Below are 18,597 nucleotides of genomic sequence, written 5' to 3' on the forward strand. Positions count from 1 at the left end.
TATTTGCCATTGTGGGACCATTCCAAAGGGACATGAACATGGATTGCCTTCTGTAGATTTTTATATCCAGTACAGGCACTAATTACCAGGAAAGACGTCTGAAGGAAGGTAAATTTTTCTTCATGTACGTGAGGGGACACGTTTGTCTAAACGGATACTGGAAGAAGACTTGGTCTCCCAGATTATGGTTGAATATGACACATTTAGGATTTATGCATCTGCCTCACTTGTGGTCTTGGCTTTTCCAAAGTATGGAGTATGGCAGAGTGAGCCACGTTTAAGGGAGTTGAGGGGCTGTTAGGCCACATACAATTTATAAAGGTGGAGTCCAGACGAAAGCATTAATATTTGTTTGTGTTCTCTTAATAGCAGATGCCAGAAGAAAGCAGAAGCAGGTATGGATTTGTGGTCATTCGTATGTTTTCTGGGCAGAAAAACGGGCACTCGTAAGAAGCTTTGGTCCACAGCTGGGCATTCGAGTGGAGGATGCCAAATTGCACTGGATAGGAAAGAGCGGCATGATGTGGGATCAGTTAATACCCACTCTGTTTCATGCGCGAAGGCGTCTGCCAGATCCTGATGTGCTGGTGATACACCTGGGAGGAAATGATCTGGGGACAACAAAATTTGTGGATCTTATAATCAGAATTAAGAAAGATTTAGGATTTATCAAACACACTTTCAAGAATGTCATTCTGGTCTGGTCAAACATTGTGCCCCGAAAGGCATGGAACCAAGAAGAGACCTATAGATTCATGGATAAGAACAGAAAAAAAGTCAATAGGGAAATTGGCAACTTTATGAAGTTTATTGGAGGGTGTGTGATCAGACACGATTCCCTTGTACCAGAGTCTCCGGGTTTATTCCATCTAGATGGTGTTCTCTTATCTCAAAGTGGTACTGATGTCTTCAACCTGGATTTACTGAGTGTTTTGGAAACTTTGATATGACTTTGGAGGAAGTTTGACATTATTGGCCATGTTTTTGACGCGTAGGAACCTCACCAGGGGTAGGGAATACACCATAGGAGGATTCCCAATGATATGGGGATACTTTGGTAGTGTTTGGAGTTGCCATCGCTCATGTGGGGGAAACAGTACCGGTTGCTGAATACATTTTGGAGGTTGATAATAGTATTTGTGGCACATAATATTTGTTACCCCACTATTAAAATGAAATGTTATTCCCAGACGCTAAACATTGTTGTTCTGCAAAGTCTATTTAACATTTTATTTTGAGCTTCATTTGATTAATTTATGTAATTTGTTTAAAGGGACACTGCCAAATAGTTTTTACCCCTTTTTTTAATACACTATCTTCTGTGTGCAAAATCATTCAATAGTAGGTAGCTTTGTGATAGGACCTAAGGTATAATAAGTGAACTTTTTGAAGCATTTCATTATTAGAGATACAGTAATACGAACTATAGGGACATATTCACAATGACATTTTCTTACACAATATGCAACTTCAAAAGTATGTAAAATCGGAAGGTAGGTTGTCTGACAGAGCAGGACACTGTGAGTTGAGACTTCTGGGTTCTATTCCCAGTTCTGCCACTATTTTATTATGGAAATAAGTCAGTTAACTTCTCCATACCTCTGTTTAGCTGGCTGTAAAATACATAATAATTACCTCAGAGGGGCACTTGACAGTTCAGATGACAGTTACTATAGAAGTTCAGTCTTGTTGCTGTGAAGGTATAGACTCTTGACATAATGTCCTTTTAAAATAACCAACTATTTTTATAGACTTGAATTTGTTAAAGTATAGTATTTTTGTTTTTTTTTAAAGATGGTTGAAAACAGATTCTTTCCTTACCAGTTTTGTCCTTTTCCATCTTTCCAGCAGTTTTCCTCTTTCTTACAAAGCATAAAATTAACAATTTTGTGCTTGCGCCCAATATCTTTGATGTTTGCAGTGTAGCCCTGGCAAAAGGGTCTGATACTCAAGAACAGTAAGAGGCATTCTTGGTTTTATTTTGCTCCTTCAGAATTGAAGCCGTTTAAAACTTTCTTATATTGTGGATTTTCTTCTTCTTTGAAACTGCCTGACTGATTCACTTGAAACTCAGGTTTTTTCTATCTTGAAATTGCTATAAACTGTTTGACAGTGTCTCTTTAATTTAGCGATCATGTAGAAAACTGCAGCATTTTCCTTCCAGTAACTGTTGCAGGGAGAAAGCTTTGGGCCTGGTTTACAATTTATTTTTTGCATATAGCCAACCAGCACTAAAATTTAATTTTGTTAGTTGGGAGTGCTGAGCTACTACAAAACAAAATATTGTGTTAACAAATATATTATTCCATATAGTTAAGATTTAAAAAATTAAATTTTGTAGAAAAGAATTTTAATATTTCAAAAATCTCCATCTTCTCTCCTGTCTCAGATATGTGTTCCATAACATTCGTTAATTTGTATTTAAAGTAGTTTTGGTCAAGGAACCCATTTTATTTTCTTAAATGAAAACTCCTGTCAGTATTTTGATAGCTCCTTGATGCAGCAATTTGCATTTGGAAATCCCTGGTTGACAGGACTTGAGAAAGGAACTGCTTTAACCTTACCAGGTGCTCCTTCTCCCCAATTTTCTCTTTAATCAAGTCTTCACCCAGAAAGATACTGGTTATGCAGGGAATTGCCTGCAAAAGGACACTTGTCAGAGGCAGGGGAGAGGTGAGTACTAGGAGTGGAGGAGTGTTTATTCTCCATTGTTCTGGCCTTACATTACTCAAATTCCCAGCCTCACCAACTTTTTGGAGGAGGAATAAGGAAGCCGCAGTTTAGTAGAAAACACCAAAGTCTGTATACAGGACTCTAAGGCAAAAGTAATAGAATATAGGACACTGTGTAGGCTAAAAGTTAGTTTGGTGAAGCTTGCAGTAGGGATATTGGAAAAGATTTATTTGAGTATTAATCTCTGTTCTTGAATACCTCTGAAGGTTTCCCTGCTGTACAGGGAAAATTTGTAGCCTTTAGAGGAACTGGGGCTGACTCCCTCACGCACTGGGAAAGCTTCTGCTCAATACATACATATCGAGGACTTAGAAGCACTTCCAGCACGTATGGCATGGGTACGTGTTGCACCCTACACTTGGAATAGAATGTTCCCCAATGGAAACACCTACGCTCTGGCGAGGTCTACAGTCATATTTATACCTTTTTGATGTTGAACGATGTTGATGATTAATGCTTTTAATTTGTATAACTTGGTGATTGTGTTTTACAAATAAAGTTGTAGCCTTTACTTTTTAGTCATCTTGTGGTGTTTTAATGAACACATGACATGGAAGGATGTGAGTTTACAAATTCGTTTTTGAGATAAAGTGCCTTTGTGGCTATTAACTCCAGCCTGTTGAAATGTTACTCGGTACTAAAACATACTAAAAATACTTTCATAACAGTTTCTAACTTAGTCTGTATATTTCAAAAAGTTTAAATGCACATCAAAATTAAATACCTCACTTAAGACTTTAAAAAAAAAAAAGGGCAATAGCTCATAATACAAATAGTTCAGCCTGATCAACACATATTTGTGACTGAGTATGGCTTTGTTCTTCTAGTTTTTGTTAAGGCAGACAGTCAGTATTCAGTAATCACTGCGGTTGAGTATCTGTTGGTTTATATATTTCAACCTTTGGTCAAAATGTAGTACGTAAGGTGCATAGCATAAATTGTAAATTTTGTTGTTTGCCGTTAAGCGATAGCAGTGGTAAATGTACGTTGTCAAGATTTCTTTTGTAGTCTCTCCATTTGGTGGTATTCTTGGAGTTACTGAGATTGGTTTGCAGAAACCGTTGTCTTGTTGAGTGTTTTTGCTCAATTTTGCCTGCGAGTGCTTGTATGCATGCTGTGCATGTAAACATCTTCTGCGGGGTCTGTTTTAGTTTGCAGAATTCTGTTGGAGTTCCTGTTCTGGTCTGTAGGTAAGTAATCCTTTTATCTAATCAATGGAGACAGTATCTCAAAAGATGATGCAAATATATTGATTGTTGGGATTAGTTTCTTTAGCCTCTGTTCTTATTATTTTCATTGGTTTTATCCAAAATAGGAGGTCTGAGTTTTCAGTTCATGTTAATGAAAATATGTAGTTGTATCAACAAGTGTATCTGTTTTCTGATATATTCTTTTCGTAAATGTGTACCCTTGAAGCTGATCTGGAGCTAGAAGATAGTCACTGGAAATTTGCTGACATGTACATGCTGAACATGTATTTGCAATTTTGCATTTGATTTGCATTAGCCTTTGTTGCTTGGGAGATGTTCATATCCACGGGTGATCAAATAGTTTCTTCATAACAGCATCCTTCTAGCTAGATTCTGGCATTTAGCCACAAACCCTAGCAGGGGAGAGTGCATTGCTGTCCCATCCTAGGGAGAGCTCAGGAAGGGATTGTGCCTCAGGCATGCAGAGTTTCTTCTTAGTGCAGAGAAGGAGGAGTGCAGAGGGTGCACTATCCAACAGGATGATATGATCAGTTTTCCTCTCCTAGCCTGTGGCCCACATGACCCACCCCAATGGAACAATGTTTTTTTCTACATGGGGATAAGCATAAATGGGAGGAAGGGGAAGTTCCCCATTGGAGTACATGGTAAAGAGGGCGGTGTTGCATTGACTTGCACTTCCTCTGGAGCAATAAGCACCCTCAAGGGTGCAGGGAAGGAACAATCCCTTTGCTTCCCCAAGCGTGGGAACTGAGATTGCCCTGATACTTGTGCAAGACTTGCCATGTCAGGAAAGGTTCTTGAGCCCTCTTCTCCATCTTATCATATTTTTTGGCAGGGTTCAAAAGTTTAGTTCACATTGCTCTTCAAAGTAATCACACTTGATTTTTGTTCTTCATTGCAGTGTACTAACTGCATTATAGTTATGGCTGAAAAAGCACTTCATTTTAAGGCTGTGTTTTCAGACTCTCTACGTAGCATCTGTATTATAGTGGAGTGCCAGCTCCATTATAGTTAAGTTTGAGTAGATACACAGTTAATCTGCCTGTTTCATGCCAGTAGAGATGGGAATAATGTTATGCTTGATTGATTATTTCATGTTTGATTATGCATAAACTGACAACTACTTTCATTGGTTACTTGTAGATGTACATGCATCACCATTTCATGAGGTAGGATTTTTTGAGCTGTCAGATCACTTGCATGCATCCTGCCTTAGACCAGCTTGACAACATGATTTATCTCACTGAACTGCTTGATGATTTTAAAGGGTCCCTCCCAGGCATCTTGGAGTTTATTCTGCCACTTTGGAATGAGTGCCATAACTTTATTCCCTGTTCCATGTGACCTGGCCTGTGCCATGTGGTCATACCAAACAGTCAGTCTCTCTCTCTCTCTCTCAGGCTTTAACTAGGTTCTCCTAAGCAAAATCCAGGAGTTCTGTGAGCCTTTCCCTGAAGGACAGTATATACTCTACCGCTTCCCCCTCAGGAGAGGTCTTAAGCTCCCACTCATCCCTCACTTGGTTCTAGGGTTTCACACCCTAGAGATAACGAGGTTAATTCAATCAGGGAGAATAAGGCCCTCTTCTAGCAGTTGAGGTGTGCACACCAAGGGAGGAGAAACTGCTTTTGTAATTAGCTAGCCATTCACCAATCCTGAGCTGATGGTGTCAATCTTACTACGGGGTCCCACAATATCCATGGTCAGCCTCAAAAAAGGTTCCTCTATTATAGTAGTGGCCTCTTGACTGCTTTACACTTTCTTGAGCTTTTTACACTTCTGGTAGGAATGGCATGTTTTGAGTATTTTTTGACTGTCTCAAAAACTCTAGGCCAGTAAAAATTATGCAACAGCCTGTGTTTTGTGTGCTGGATCTCCCGATGTCTTGAAAAAGGAATATCATCGGAGAAGTTTAACATCTTAAGGTAATACTTCTGGGACACCATTAACTGTCTCCTGGTACTCCAATTCTCTGTCTCCCCTGGGGGAAACCATTCCCTGTAAAGGAGTTGCTTATTCCATGGGAATCTCTCCCTGCATTCCTCAGATAAGAGGGCTTTCAGAACTTGGACTGGCCACAACAGCCCTCACCTTCTCTAAGGAGGGATCAGGTTGTAGCTCTGTTTGGAACACAGTTGCCAGGGCAGGGAGCGTAGCCTGCTCCTCCCTGCTAAACTCATCCTGTTTCCCCCACTTGGCTGGGATATCATCCAAAGCAGCACTCAACTCAGCACATTCTCACAGGCTGGAGGGGACAGTTGTGCCAAATGGCAGGGGAACAGAGGTGGTTTCTCAAGTAAGTAGTCCCAAGTCATTTTTAGGAAGGAACTGGTATTCTTAACTGCGGATCTTAATTTTTTACATAAAAATGTTTGTTTCTTGCTGCTACAGTGTTGTGGCTTGTAGAGATGAAGGACTATTAAAATGTTCTGTTAGGTCCCATTTATAAGCATAACTTACAGTATGTCATTAGGGATCAAGTGTACAGCATTTTATTTGTTATACCGTGATATTTAAATAGGCTTTTTGATTAGTGAGCTTAATTTCAGTTTCTTCAAAGCAGTTTTTTTCAGTCTTGTCCCATTCATTATCCTTCTGATTCTGTTACGGGTCTGAAGTTGCTGTAAGGTCACTTGTGAAACCAGACTCTGTGTAGTAAAGGTTAAGTGTCTGAGTGCTCCGAGGGATTAATGGCTATGTGCCATAAAAATCTTCCCAAAGCTGGGCTAATTATGGAAGTGACAGAAAATGCTAAGGGTTCATGCTCTGTAAGGAGCCACATTGAGATTGTTTCAAAATGAAACCTTGCATGTGCAAGGAGTTAGTAGAAATCCACCATTTCCTGTTTAATTAACATTTTTTGTCATCTGAATTTCCATTTTTAAGATTAAGATGTCTTTCCTAATATTTCCCTCCTGATTTATTATTAAAATGTCTTGTACAAAAGTTTCTTAAATAAGGGATTTTCAGAAAACAGCTAGTATTGATCATTGACTTTGGTTTTGCTTTATAAATGTATATTGTATTTAAAAGGAGTGACTAGAATCTTGTGAACTCTCACATTCATGCTCTGAGTGTCTGGGTGGTTACAATTCACTTCTTCTCATAATTACAGTTGTCTGGTAGTGAGTATACTCTCTTGTTCCTTTGAGAAACTTTACAGGGCTAAGAATGTTTAAACCTCTCCCACTGCTTTCTCTTCTCCCCTTCTGCCCATCCCTTACCTCACAAATAATTTCATATAAAAGTGATGGTAAAATCTTTGCAATATAATAAAACAATGTATATAACTCATTACTTCAGTAAATAATATTTATATTCAATTACTGTAAATTAAAGGATTTGGTTCCCCTCTGTGGTGTTCCTATAGAAAGTGCTAGTCCCGTCTCCTCAGTGTTGAAGCATCCTTGAGAAATTCCTTTTGATTTATGTGCCATTTCACATACTTTCATTGCCACATGTGATAGGTGTTTACAACTTTTAACAGAATATTGTAGATGTCTTTATTGACCAGTAAAGTGCCTGAGTGGCTTGAGCTAGAAATGACACCTAAATGAAATGTATTGTATATACATTTTTATGAACCAGACAGCATCATCTTTTTAATAATCTATCAATCAGCTTCTACACGAGGGGTATTTAGTCTATTAATAGATGAATTGTACAAGAAGCTTGTATAAATTTTATATACAAAATAAAACAGTAATGCCTACCAGCTCTGAATAGGTGCCATTAGGTTTAGAACTTTGTGCTGCATATCCTCATAGAACCATTAACATGCAACACATGCTAAATGAGTCCATTACTACTTGGTGAAAAATATAAAAGCTGGCATTGCTCTGTTATAATTTTTCTATCATGAAAAATTAATGGTTAGAAATATTGATGATAGATTTTTAAGGTACATTTTTCAGTAGTTTTAAACGACTTTCTGAATGTGTGTGATTGTAAAACAGATTTATCACAATATGCCATACGTCTTTCTAGTATTTATGGGGTAGATATGGTGACTCATTTATGGGGTAGATAAGGTGATTCATTGAAGGGAAGTTTTTACTACTTGAAAAGTTTTCTACATTCTCGTTAGTTGTTGTGACTAAAAATGATTTGTCTTAAAAACACCTGATTCATCTTTATTCCGTTGACCTGGATGAGGGCGTGTACCTTTGGCTCATTTAGCAGAGTTTAGTGAGTTGATAATATAGGTATTGCATGAGGGGGTTTGTTTGTTTTAAACTATCCTTATTTCAGTTGGGTGGCTTCAGGCTTTGAAATAACTGGATGGGAGGAGCCTTTGTGTTGGGAGCAGGAGAAAGGAAAGGATGAGGGGAGAGCCATGGGCTTTGGTATATAGCTTCTAAGATCTGTGAGAGCAGGGATAGAGTAGAATGGGGGACAAGCAGAGGCCTAATGTATAGTTTCTAAGCCCAACATAGACTAATGAAGAGCTCCTAAATTCCATGCAGACTTTCATGGAGTAACCCTTGGGAAACAGTCTAAAAACAAACAATTTCCAATACCTAATAATTTAGGTAAACTTGATTTATGCCCCAGAAATTTACTGATCAGTAACATTAGAGTATTTGTAAAAAAAAAAAAAAAAAAAAAAAACTGTTTTAAAGCAGAAATTACTAGAAAAACCAGAAAGTTCAAAGTAAGTGTGCTAGAGTATAGTTATGGAAGATGTAGTATCATAAACCAAATTAATCTAGCTAACACAGGCACAAAGATGCAAATACTGATTTAAGGCATAGCTAATACATACACTGTTAAGGCTAGAGTCTGTAGTAACAGCCTTCCAACTTCTGTTGGCTTAAATTTTAATAGTTCATATCATTTTTAGAGTAGATCTTTATTATTTTCAGATATAGCAGCTCAGTCTTAACCTTTTGGAAAAGTTTAAATAATATATGCATCCCAGAAGAGGACTCTTTCTTTTATAGTTATTCTCTTATAAAACTCTTTTGTGCATCAAAAAGGTAAGTGATGCACTGAATTCTTGGCCAAGGTATATTCAGTGTGGTGCAGAGTAGGTGTTCTTGGCCCGTTACTTGTGGCATTGCCTTTACCTACAACATTCCGGATATTAATCTGTAACTTTAAGACACAGAAGCTGTAGAGATCAATGCTGGTCTAAACCCAGGTCTCTTCTTATTTAGAGTTAACATAGACAGCTTTATAGCACTGCAAAACCCGATGTGAAAAATATATTTGATTCTTGATGTACATAATACCCATCTTAGAGTATTTTCTGATGCTCTTGATTTCAGAGTTCAAAATCTCAGATTAGATTTGATCTTGCATCTGGTCAGTCTTTCCTGTTCTTGTGTTATCTGGAGTACATGGTTGACAGCAGAAGTGTTTGCTTGAAGTATCAGCCCATTGACTATTAGCTTGTGATTGTGTGGTCTATTTTCTGCTTTTAAACTTTTTTCCGGTACTGACATAGGCTATCGCAGAGAAGATAGCCAAAACAGTTTCAAGTAAAACAATGCTATAAAAACGCAACTATTTTAAAAATAAATAAGTCTGAACCCATAATATGTTCAGAAACAGAGCTATTCTGTTGTGCACCAAAGATGTGCACTACCTTGATGATTTTATTACGTCTGAGATGCTGACAAATGAAATAAAGGCTTGAGTGTACTGATTTTAAAAGGTTCAAAGCAAAGTACTAGTTCAAGGACTGATTATTTAGAAAAAGGATTTGCTCATAAAGTAGATCAGATAATTGTATTGTGCTCCTTTTGCCACACAACCTGCATGCTGATTTGCATAAAGTATAATGGCATTCTTGACTGGAAGAATTGGATGTTTTTGTATGAGGGGGTTAGGCTTCTGAGAAAGAGTCAAGATTAGAAACAGGTATGAGAGAGCCCATTTAGTTGCTTGTAAAACTTTGTTTGGAACATTTTGTTGAATTTAATGTGTTAATCAAGAGGATGCACTTAGCCAAGCCATCGTTACAACTTGGGGATAAAGTTAGTTTTATGTCACCTTTACAACTCCTCTGAACCTGAGGTCAGTCAGGGACCAGGCTATTCCCTCTTATACATTAGAGCAGCCTTAAGACTGCTCTAATTTTTGTCTTAGCTGCTTGTGACCCTAATCAGTTATTCTGGCAGCTGGGGATCTCTGGGGCATAGAATACCCTGACTACTCCCCCTTTTCCCTGACCCACACCTACTGCAGCAGAGGCTGGGGATGTGTGGAATTGGACACTCCACAGTGACTCCACGTCAGTGGGGGATGTTGGAAGAATCCTTCACCAATATACATACCAATATATATGTTGGAAGAATCCTTCACCAATCCGTTTAGATGGCATTGTGGCTGTTTTGGGCTGCCACTGTAGGTCCAGGATCCTGGACTCTAGTTCTTTCTCAAACACCTGGAAATGTTATAGTGGGTCAGTTCCTTTCCTTTCAGTTCAGGCACTCTTTGTTCTCCCAGTCCTCTCTCTGTTATACTTTTTATGTTTTGATTCCCAAAATGTATTTAATTACATGACTACAGTCGCACGTTTAATTTTTAAAAATTACTATTTATACAAAATAGATCAAATTTCAAAGAAACTACCACAGATAGTATCTACCCTATCCTTAGGCAAAAGCCTGAAACTTGAGATAGGCTTTGCTGTGTGCCTTCAAGGTCAGCAATCTTGGCTCTGTCAGAATAGTTGAGAATGAATTCCAGAGTTTAGGCCCATCCACAGAGAACGCATGTTCTCTTTACTTCTGCCTTTAAAAATAAATGTCTGTAAGGAAATACTGAGTGGAGCAGTTATTGTACAACAAAGTATTCAGGATTGAAAGTATTGCACACTTAATTAGGAAGAAATTTTAGTATGGAAATTTTTGCAGTCTGTTCACCTTTTACTTATTTAAGAATTATTTTATAGTTGGCTAATCCAGTAACTTCTTTGATGTAACTTGATATTTTTCACAGCTTTAGAGGTGACAATTTTGAATGCTTTGTTCTAAATGTACACCTCAGTGTCACCAGATGGTGCTGGAGAGCAGTTAGAATCATAGAATATCAGGGTTGGAAGGGACCTCAGGAGATCATCTAGTCCAACCCCCTGCTCAAAGCAGGACCAATCCCCAATTTTTGCCCCAGATCCCTAAGTGGCCCCCTCAAGGATTGAACTCACAACCCTGGGTTTAGCATGACAATGCTCAAACCACTGAGCTATCCCTCCCCCCCCCCCCCATGCACTAACCCCAAATTAAAATTACTGATATTTTTCTTATAGTTTGATTTACTCTAGATTTAATTGTAGTTTGTGGGGTTAAGAGTATTTTCCCCTCTGGACCACTGTGTTGGAAAAGTAGGCTTAATTTTAGGTCTTCGTTACTGGCTCACTTTGGCTAGTAGGGCAGGGAATGCTGAGGAGGGAAAGGTATGTGTCTTGCACTGCTATCCTGAGATGAATTTCAGATTATTAGGTAATCCCTTGACTGAATCTGAAAGGATATACAGTCATCAGTCAAGAGGCCCATAGTGAAAAAGTAAAGGAAGTGATCTTGAAGATGTAACTTTTTTTTCCCCAGACATATTCTCAGTTTTAGTCTTTAGAGGTATGTGACTCTTGAGGGAGTTAGCCTAATTCATAAAATTCTTTCTGCTTTGTGATTTGCGTAATTATGAGAGATTTTGGTTTGGCTATACACTGAGAGTATGATATGCATGATGTTATGACAACATCTGTATTTCGACAACTTGACTTTATCTCTGTGTAAATGGCTTCCATGGGTGTTTTCTCTTTTCTGAAGTTTCCCTTGCAGCAACAGGACTTCAAAACTATACAAAGTTCAGCCATATAAAGGTTGCAGAATCCGGTCACGCGGTTACTACAGTGATTCCTGTTGCTGCAGTTGAGATTTAGTGTATCTCAAAGTAATTACATGTAAACCAGAAGTATAAGAGAAATTGCAAAGCTGTGTATTATTCTTTAATAGATAACAGTTAAAGTGATTTGTAATGGAGACTGGAATGATTACTTTTTCAGTGCAGGGATATCAACATGAAATTGGAGAGACTGAAGTTTTCTGCGTTGTATACGTGCAACATTTTTCTGCAACAAATTGAAAGGTGTACTTTATTTTTTTTTAATATGTAAATTAATTAGTCTAGCAGAGGACATATAGCTACTTGCGTAGAAAGTGTGATCTGCAGAAAAAATTCTATTAATCCACCTAAAGGCTAATGCATTTAATGTTGTGTTCAAAGAAAGTGACTAAGAAAATCTTGGCAGAGAGTTGATTTACATGATTGTTTACATTTTTTCTCTTGTACTTGCTAGTATTGAATCCCATGTGAAAATAGTATTTGCTTAGTAACTATAAATTACAGGTCACACATTCCTAGTAACCACTTTACCGTGGTAATCTCATTTTATATTGTTTAATAATAACAACATTGATTATTCATCCCAAGTTAATTATCATGATTATTACATAGCACTTACAAGTTTGCTACAAAGGAAAATATCTTTTACGGAATATCATCTAACCTTTTTGCAAAGTTTATGGAAATTGGTTTTGGATCTGAGTGTACTTACCCAGTAATCTGTAGGAATCTATAAATGTTTCTTACATTTTATGTACCAGGTGAAACCTATGCGTTAGAGCAGGGGTGGCCAACCTGAGCCTGAGAAGGAGCTGGAATTTACCAAAGAACATTACCAAAGAGCCACAGTAATATGTCAGTAGCCCCCCATCAGCATCCACCCACTCCCAGTGCCTCCTGCCAATCAGTGCCTCCCTCTCCCTCTCCCTCCCCACACCTCCTGATCAGCTGTTTCATGGCGTGCAGGAGGCTCTGGGGGGATGGGAAGAAGTGAGGGTATGGCAGGCTCAAGGGAGAGGGCGAGAAGGGGTGGAGTGGGGGCAGGGCCTGTGGCAGAGCCAGGGGTTGAGCAGTGAGCACTCCCTGGCATATTGGAAAGTTGGTGCCTGTAGCTTCAGCCCCGGAGTTGGTACCTAGCAAGGAGCCACACATTAACTTCTGAAGAGCCGCATGTGACCCTGGAGCCACAGGTTGGCCACCCCTGAGGTAGAGTAACTGCAGTCAAGTTGCAGCTAGCCATATTCTTTTGTTTGCCCAGATTAGTTAGGCCACTTTAACTGAATTACAATAGAAGTTAATTGTATAATTCACTTATACAGAATCTTCTTACAGTTGGCTTACTTTATCGCTCTAAATGTGTGAATAAAGCAAACGTGGTTATCTGCTGAAGCCAAACAAAATAATTTAGCCAGGAGAAAAACTTCTGAAAACTTTCCGTAGATATTAAGTAATTTTATTATAAGTAAATGCCTAACGTTAGATACTTAGTGTGACCCTGAATGTTTACTTCATATTGTAACACTGTTACATATTCTTAGTCTACTGAAATATCACAGTTAAGAATTGCTGCTTTTCAAAGGAGAGTTGTAGCTAAAAATGCATCGTCTGTGACGCAAGTTCCCCCCCCCCTCCCATTTTTGGCTGAATGATGGTAATAATCATGAAATCAATTGGGAAGAGTAGGACCTCAGAGAAAACTTTAGGCCCTTAACCCCATCCAGTAATTAGTCCTCAGCAAATGCCATGTTTCTAGGTTCACATATATGTTTGTTTGCAAATACACAAGATTGGCCAGTCAACATCTCATTTTTGTTACTTAAATGAGAGGAAACAAGGAAAAGTACAGTTGTGCTTCATATGATGTTGTTTTTTTTATTTTGAGGGTTTTGGGGGTTGTTGTTTGCAAAATACGCTCATCTAAGATCTACTGACCTTTTGCATTTCCCATTTTCGTAGAATCTTCTGAAGTTGGAAAATGAATTTTTCTTATGACTGAGCAGCAGTCCTTCCATAAGATTAAGTAACAAAATCCTGAATTAACACAGGCTTTTTTAATCAGCTATATTTTTAATTAAGATGACTGGAAGCTTTCCTACAATCTGGAACACGTACTAAGCATTAATTGTCTGGAAGGCAGTTGCACAATGGAAGTACATCATATGCTCAATGTTTCTGTAGGGTGTAAAGGAAATCTTGGACAATTCCCCTCCCCCCACATAAAAATTGCATTCAGTAATAACAAAAAAAACAATAGTCTAACCTTGGGTCCTAGCATCAATGCAATAGCTTACCTTTGTTGCCTGTAGTTAGATCCCAGGCCCAGGTGTTTTCATCCTTTTCCAATTATAGCAACTTTTGAACGAATACAGTATAAACTTCAAGCTATATATTCACATTTTATGGAAAGATTTAATCCTTTTTACATTATGTAAATAGGCAACTATTGTACCTCTTCTTCTGTATGTCTGAGTAACTTTATAGTTTATGAAAGGCTACTGCTTATTTTATATCCCATAAACTATGGATCTTGTTCCTGCTTGTTGTTGTTTTGACTCTCACTATCGCTTCGTAGCTTTCTAGAATTTACTTAAAATAGTTTTGATCTTTTTGCTTGGGGTGAATATGAAGGCGCAACATACAAACTTTTATCTTGCACTATATTCAAATCCAAACAATTGTATATAGTTTATGCTTTTGCTTTTCTCTTTTGTGATATGTTTGTGCTTAAGTTTACAAACATTGTTAATGAAAATAATACAAATAAAATAACAGCAATGATGTGAATTCAGGGTATTTCCGAGAGATTGACCTCTAAGATCAATGGGTTAAAATGTGCCTCAACTTCTCTCCCAATTGGTCAGTAATCCCAAAGAAACACACTGTCTCAATCATTATTGCTTTATTAAGTTTTTTTCATTTTCAAGAGCTTCCTTTTAAGACATTTGAAAAACTAAATATAGCCAATGTTTGGGAAGTTGGGTTCAGATGTATACTTGAGTGATCAACAAAATGAACTGTGAAAACTTTTAAAACTCAGTGCTGTGCAGACTTTTGTGAAAAGTGTGTATATGCCTGTGCGTGTTAAGAATCGATCAGAGTTTTAACTGACATGTAGTTCATTATGCAGAGGGAATACTCTGGTTGGTAGTTACCCAGTCTTCCTTAAATGTGCTCAGCTATACGTTTTTAGAGAGAAGAGGAGAAACTCTTGGCAGAGGAGCTGTGAACATGGTGAATGTTATGTTGGACTGTTAATTTTAACTTCGTAAGAAACTCACTTCAGTAGTGAACAGGAAACTTAAATGACTCTAAGATTGATACTGGACTTTTCCATCATCTGGAGGAAAAAGAATGAATCAGTACCTGACAGTCAAGTTTTGAAGTAAAGAAGCTTGTGTGCACCTGCTTCCAGTCAGATTTAGCCACTAGAACAAGTAAAGAAATATGGAAGGTGGGGTGCAAAACTCCAGAAAAATGAATATATCACTACAGAAAATAAATAGTCATGTCCTCACAAGAGATGACGAAACCAGAAAGTGAAATCTGGGGAAACTGGAAGGAGAGACTTGGACCAGAGACTGTGTTCCAAAGGGACATTGTGGAACTGGATACCCTAACCAGTGAATAAAACAGCAACCGATAGAACAAAGCAGCCCAGAGACTTTAGGAAGAGTAGCCAGAAATTTACAACAGTTTACTTTGTTGTTCAGTGGCCCGGAGATTATAAAAACAGCTGAATTTGGGAATGGACCAATTACACCAATGTCATGATGTCTTTTATGGATGCTCACTGTCACCCAAATAGGTTACTCATACACAGATCATCTTAAAGAAAAAAAAGACTAGTAACCAGGAAAAGATTGTAATTCAAAAAGAAGAGTTTTAATTTTAAAGATCAAGGGAGAAAGAAAAAGGATGGATGGCTGCGTATGAAAGCTGTGGGGCACTTTGAGTTGATGTTTAAGGTAAAATACAATTTTCATACTAAAGTGCTATTACTAATTTTTGTTGGTGTTGATGTTAGTGTGACATGAATAATTGGTGCTAAAGGCATACAAATATTTAAGAAAACAACATTTTTAGCAGTGTTAATGGAAATAATGTTTGAGTTAAATCAAGTGTGAGAATTTGTATGTATAAAGATTCCATGTTAAATCAAAAGGACATGTGCAAGACCGTCTAATCTGCATGAAGACAATGGGGAAAACTGCAGATTAGAAAGCACGTTGGGAGTTTGTGACTATAATGTTTTAAGGACTGCTTTTTACCTACCTATAAGGAAAGAGACTTTTCAATTGGGAACATTTTTGTGCATAAATGAAATGTTACATTTGGATTTATATTCGAATGAGTTGAGAATCTACTATGTAATCAGACATAGGAAATTTAAAATTACTGATACAGAATCGTAAAGGTTTCAAGAAATGATCTGTGTATAATTTAAGGTATCAAAAATAAACCAACATTTGTCTTGGATGTGATTCTGTTGTTGCTCATTCAGTCTTTCCCCCTTATTTCAATATTGAAAGCACCAATCAAAGGTTATATTCTGATAGAAAAGCAGTCTGCTGTGTTGTTCAGAATTAAGTTTAAAATATCACATGTGGGGTGTATCCATTTACTTCTGGCTGTTTACTAGGTTTATCCATCCTTGTTGATAGAAAGTTTCAAACTACGGAGTATCTGAAGACCAATTCACATTCATAGGCTAGCTGTTAAACAATCGTAATAGTTACATATTTGAATGTTATCTTTTATACTAAGCTCCTCTGGAGTTTGCCATAAATTCAACCTTCTGTTAGAGACTGAAACTAACTGTTCGTGGATCTCAACTGCATTTCTTGGTGATGAGATGGGCAACCCCTTTTTAAAATTAGGGTTGAAAGCACGGTTAGATTTTAATGTGTGCTGAGTGCATGGATACACCTTTAAATTTAATTCATGTATGGTTTTCTGCATTTCATTGTGGCCTCTGCATTGCTTCTGAAAATTAACTAACATGGAAAAATTCATTTTATGTTCCTATCTTGTATTCTTAAAGCAAGGTGCAGGGATTTAACCACTTTCTGTCAAATGGCCCTGTAACAAAGCTATCCAAAAGAGTGAGAGATAATTTTGTGCCTGTGAATTTTATTCTGCAGGTCCCAGCAGAGATGGTACCATCAGTGAGGATACCATTCGAGCTTCTCTCATTTCAGCAGTGAGTGATAAACTGAGATGGCGGATGAAAGAGGAAATGGATCGTGCACAAGCTGAGCTCAATGCCTTGAAGCGGACGGAAGAGGACCTGAAAAAAGGTCACCAAAAGCTGGAAGAGATGGTAACTCGCTTAGACCATGAAGTGGTAAGCTGATTGAGAAACCAATTCTATATATCTTGATTTTCAGTAGTGAAGTGAACCGTGTATGTATATAGTCTGTTTTGAGTATAATGGATATTCCCAGGCTTCCAGTATGTCAGTTTTAAAATGTGTCCCCTTTTTTTTAGTTGCGGGGTGTATGTGTGTGTGAGAGAGAGAGAGAGAGAGAGAGAGAGAGAGAGAGAGAGCGCGAACAAGGAAAGTGGATGGAAATGGAGTTAAGACTATTCAACTCACTGTCCAGAATATCCACTTTATTATTTTATTTAGCAGTAGGGAAACTGTAATACCTTTTATTGAAGGATATGTACTCCTGAAGATGATGCTGATGTAGGGATGTATATAACTTTCTGCCTCCAACTTCTGAACAGTAATGGAGACCATTTTTACTATATCCTGGTACTGCCACTGACTCATGTGGTCTTGTGCAAGTCACTTTAGCCTCTCTGCTTTACTTTACCCGTCTTTACAGAGAGAACATGAAGATTAGTTAATGTTAGTATAGCATTTTCAATAAGCAGGTGCTATACAAGACATTATTATTTTTTCAGCCCTGTCACCTAAACTGGGAAGGTGTGTGACATGACCAAAAAAAAAAAAAAAATTTAGTTAATCTAATTCTTCCTGGTTCATAAATAAGATTTGGTAATATTTTTGGAAACTTCTCAAAATGTTATATTAGAAATAACATTGTATATTAAAACTGATTGATTATATGTCAGGCTGTTGTGTTAAATTAATTCAGCATCAACCTAAAATGCACAAATGCTAGGAATGCATCCGATAAAGTGAGCTGTAGCTCATGAAAGCTTATGCTCAAATAAATTTATTAGTCTCTAAGGTGCTACAAGTACTCCTTTTCTTTTTGCGAATACAGACTAACACAGCTGCTACTCTGAAATGCTAGGTGGTTCTTCAGGGTCCAGCTTCTCTCCCCTCTACCTTTCCCACTCCAGGCCTCCTCCACCATCCCGCTTCTTACCTTGCTCCCCACCCCATGCACATCCCATTTCTGATGACCAGTAGATGGTTATAGTGGAATTTCTTTCTTCCCTCCATCTCTCTGACCCTGTGTCCCCTCTCTTCCCCCACATAAATGATATGGAAAAAGGCGTACACAGTGAGATGGCAAAATTTTAGATGATACAAAATTTTTCCAGATAGTTAAGTCCAAAGCCGACTGTGAAGAGTTACAAAGGGATTTCACAAAACTGGGTGACTGGGCAATAAAACGGCAGATCACGTTTAATGTTAATAAATGCAATGTAATGTGCATTGGAACATATAATCCCAACTATACATACAAAATGATGGAATCTAAATTAGCTGTTAGCATGCAAGAAAGAGGTCATGGAGTCCTTGTGGATATTTCTCTGAAAACATCCACTCAATGTGTGGCAGCAGTCAAAAAAGCTAACAATGTTAAGAACCATTAGGAAAGGG

The 18,597-nt window shown here is 37.9% G+C and overlaps 1 protein-coding gene across 2 annotated transcripts in view; it reads left to right on the forward strand.

Moving 5' to 3' along the window:
• The window catches only part of TSG101 (tumor susceptibility 101), a 49,680-nt gene that overhangs the window by 25,664 nt on the left and 5,419 nt on the right, over positions 1-18,597 (forward strand). Inside the window, exon 8 of one of the 2 annotated variants that reach the window (XM_038404494.2) lies at positions 16,937-17,139. In XM_038404494.2, coding sequence (XP_038260422.1) covers positions 16,937-17,139 — 203 coding nt within the window. Of the gene's footprint in view, positions 1-369; positions 3,245-16,936; positions 17,140-18,597 lie in introns of those variants that run through there. The other variant, XM_038404492.2, reaches the window with a different exon arrangement.

Source organism: Dermochelys coriacea, chromosome 6 (assembly GCF_009764565.3).
Source record: "Dermochelys coriacea isolate rDerCor1 chromosome 6, rDerCor1.pri.v4, whole genome shotgun sequence".
NCBI classification, from domain to species: Eukaryota; Metazoa; Chordata; order Testudines; family Dermochelyidae; genus Dermochelys; species Dermochelys coriacea.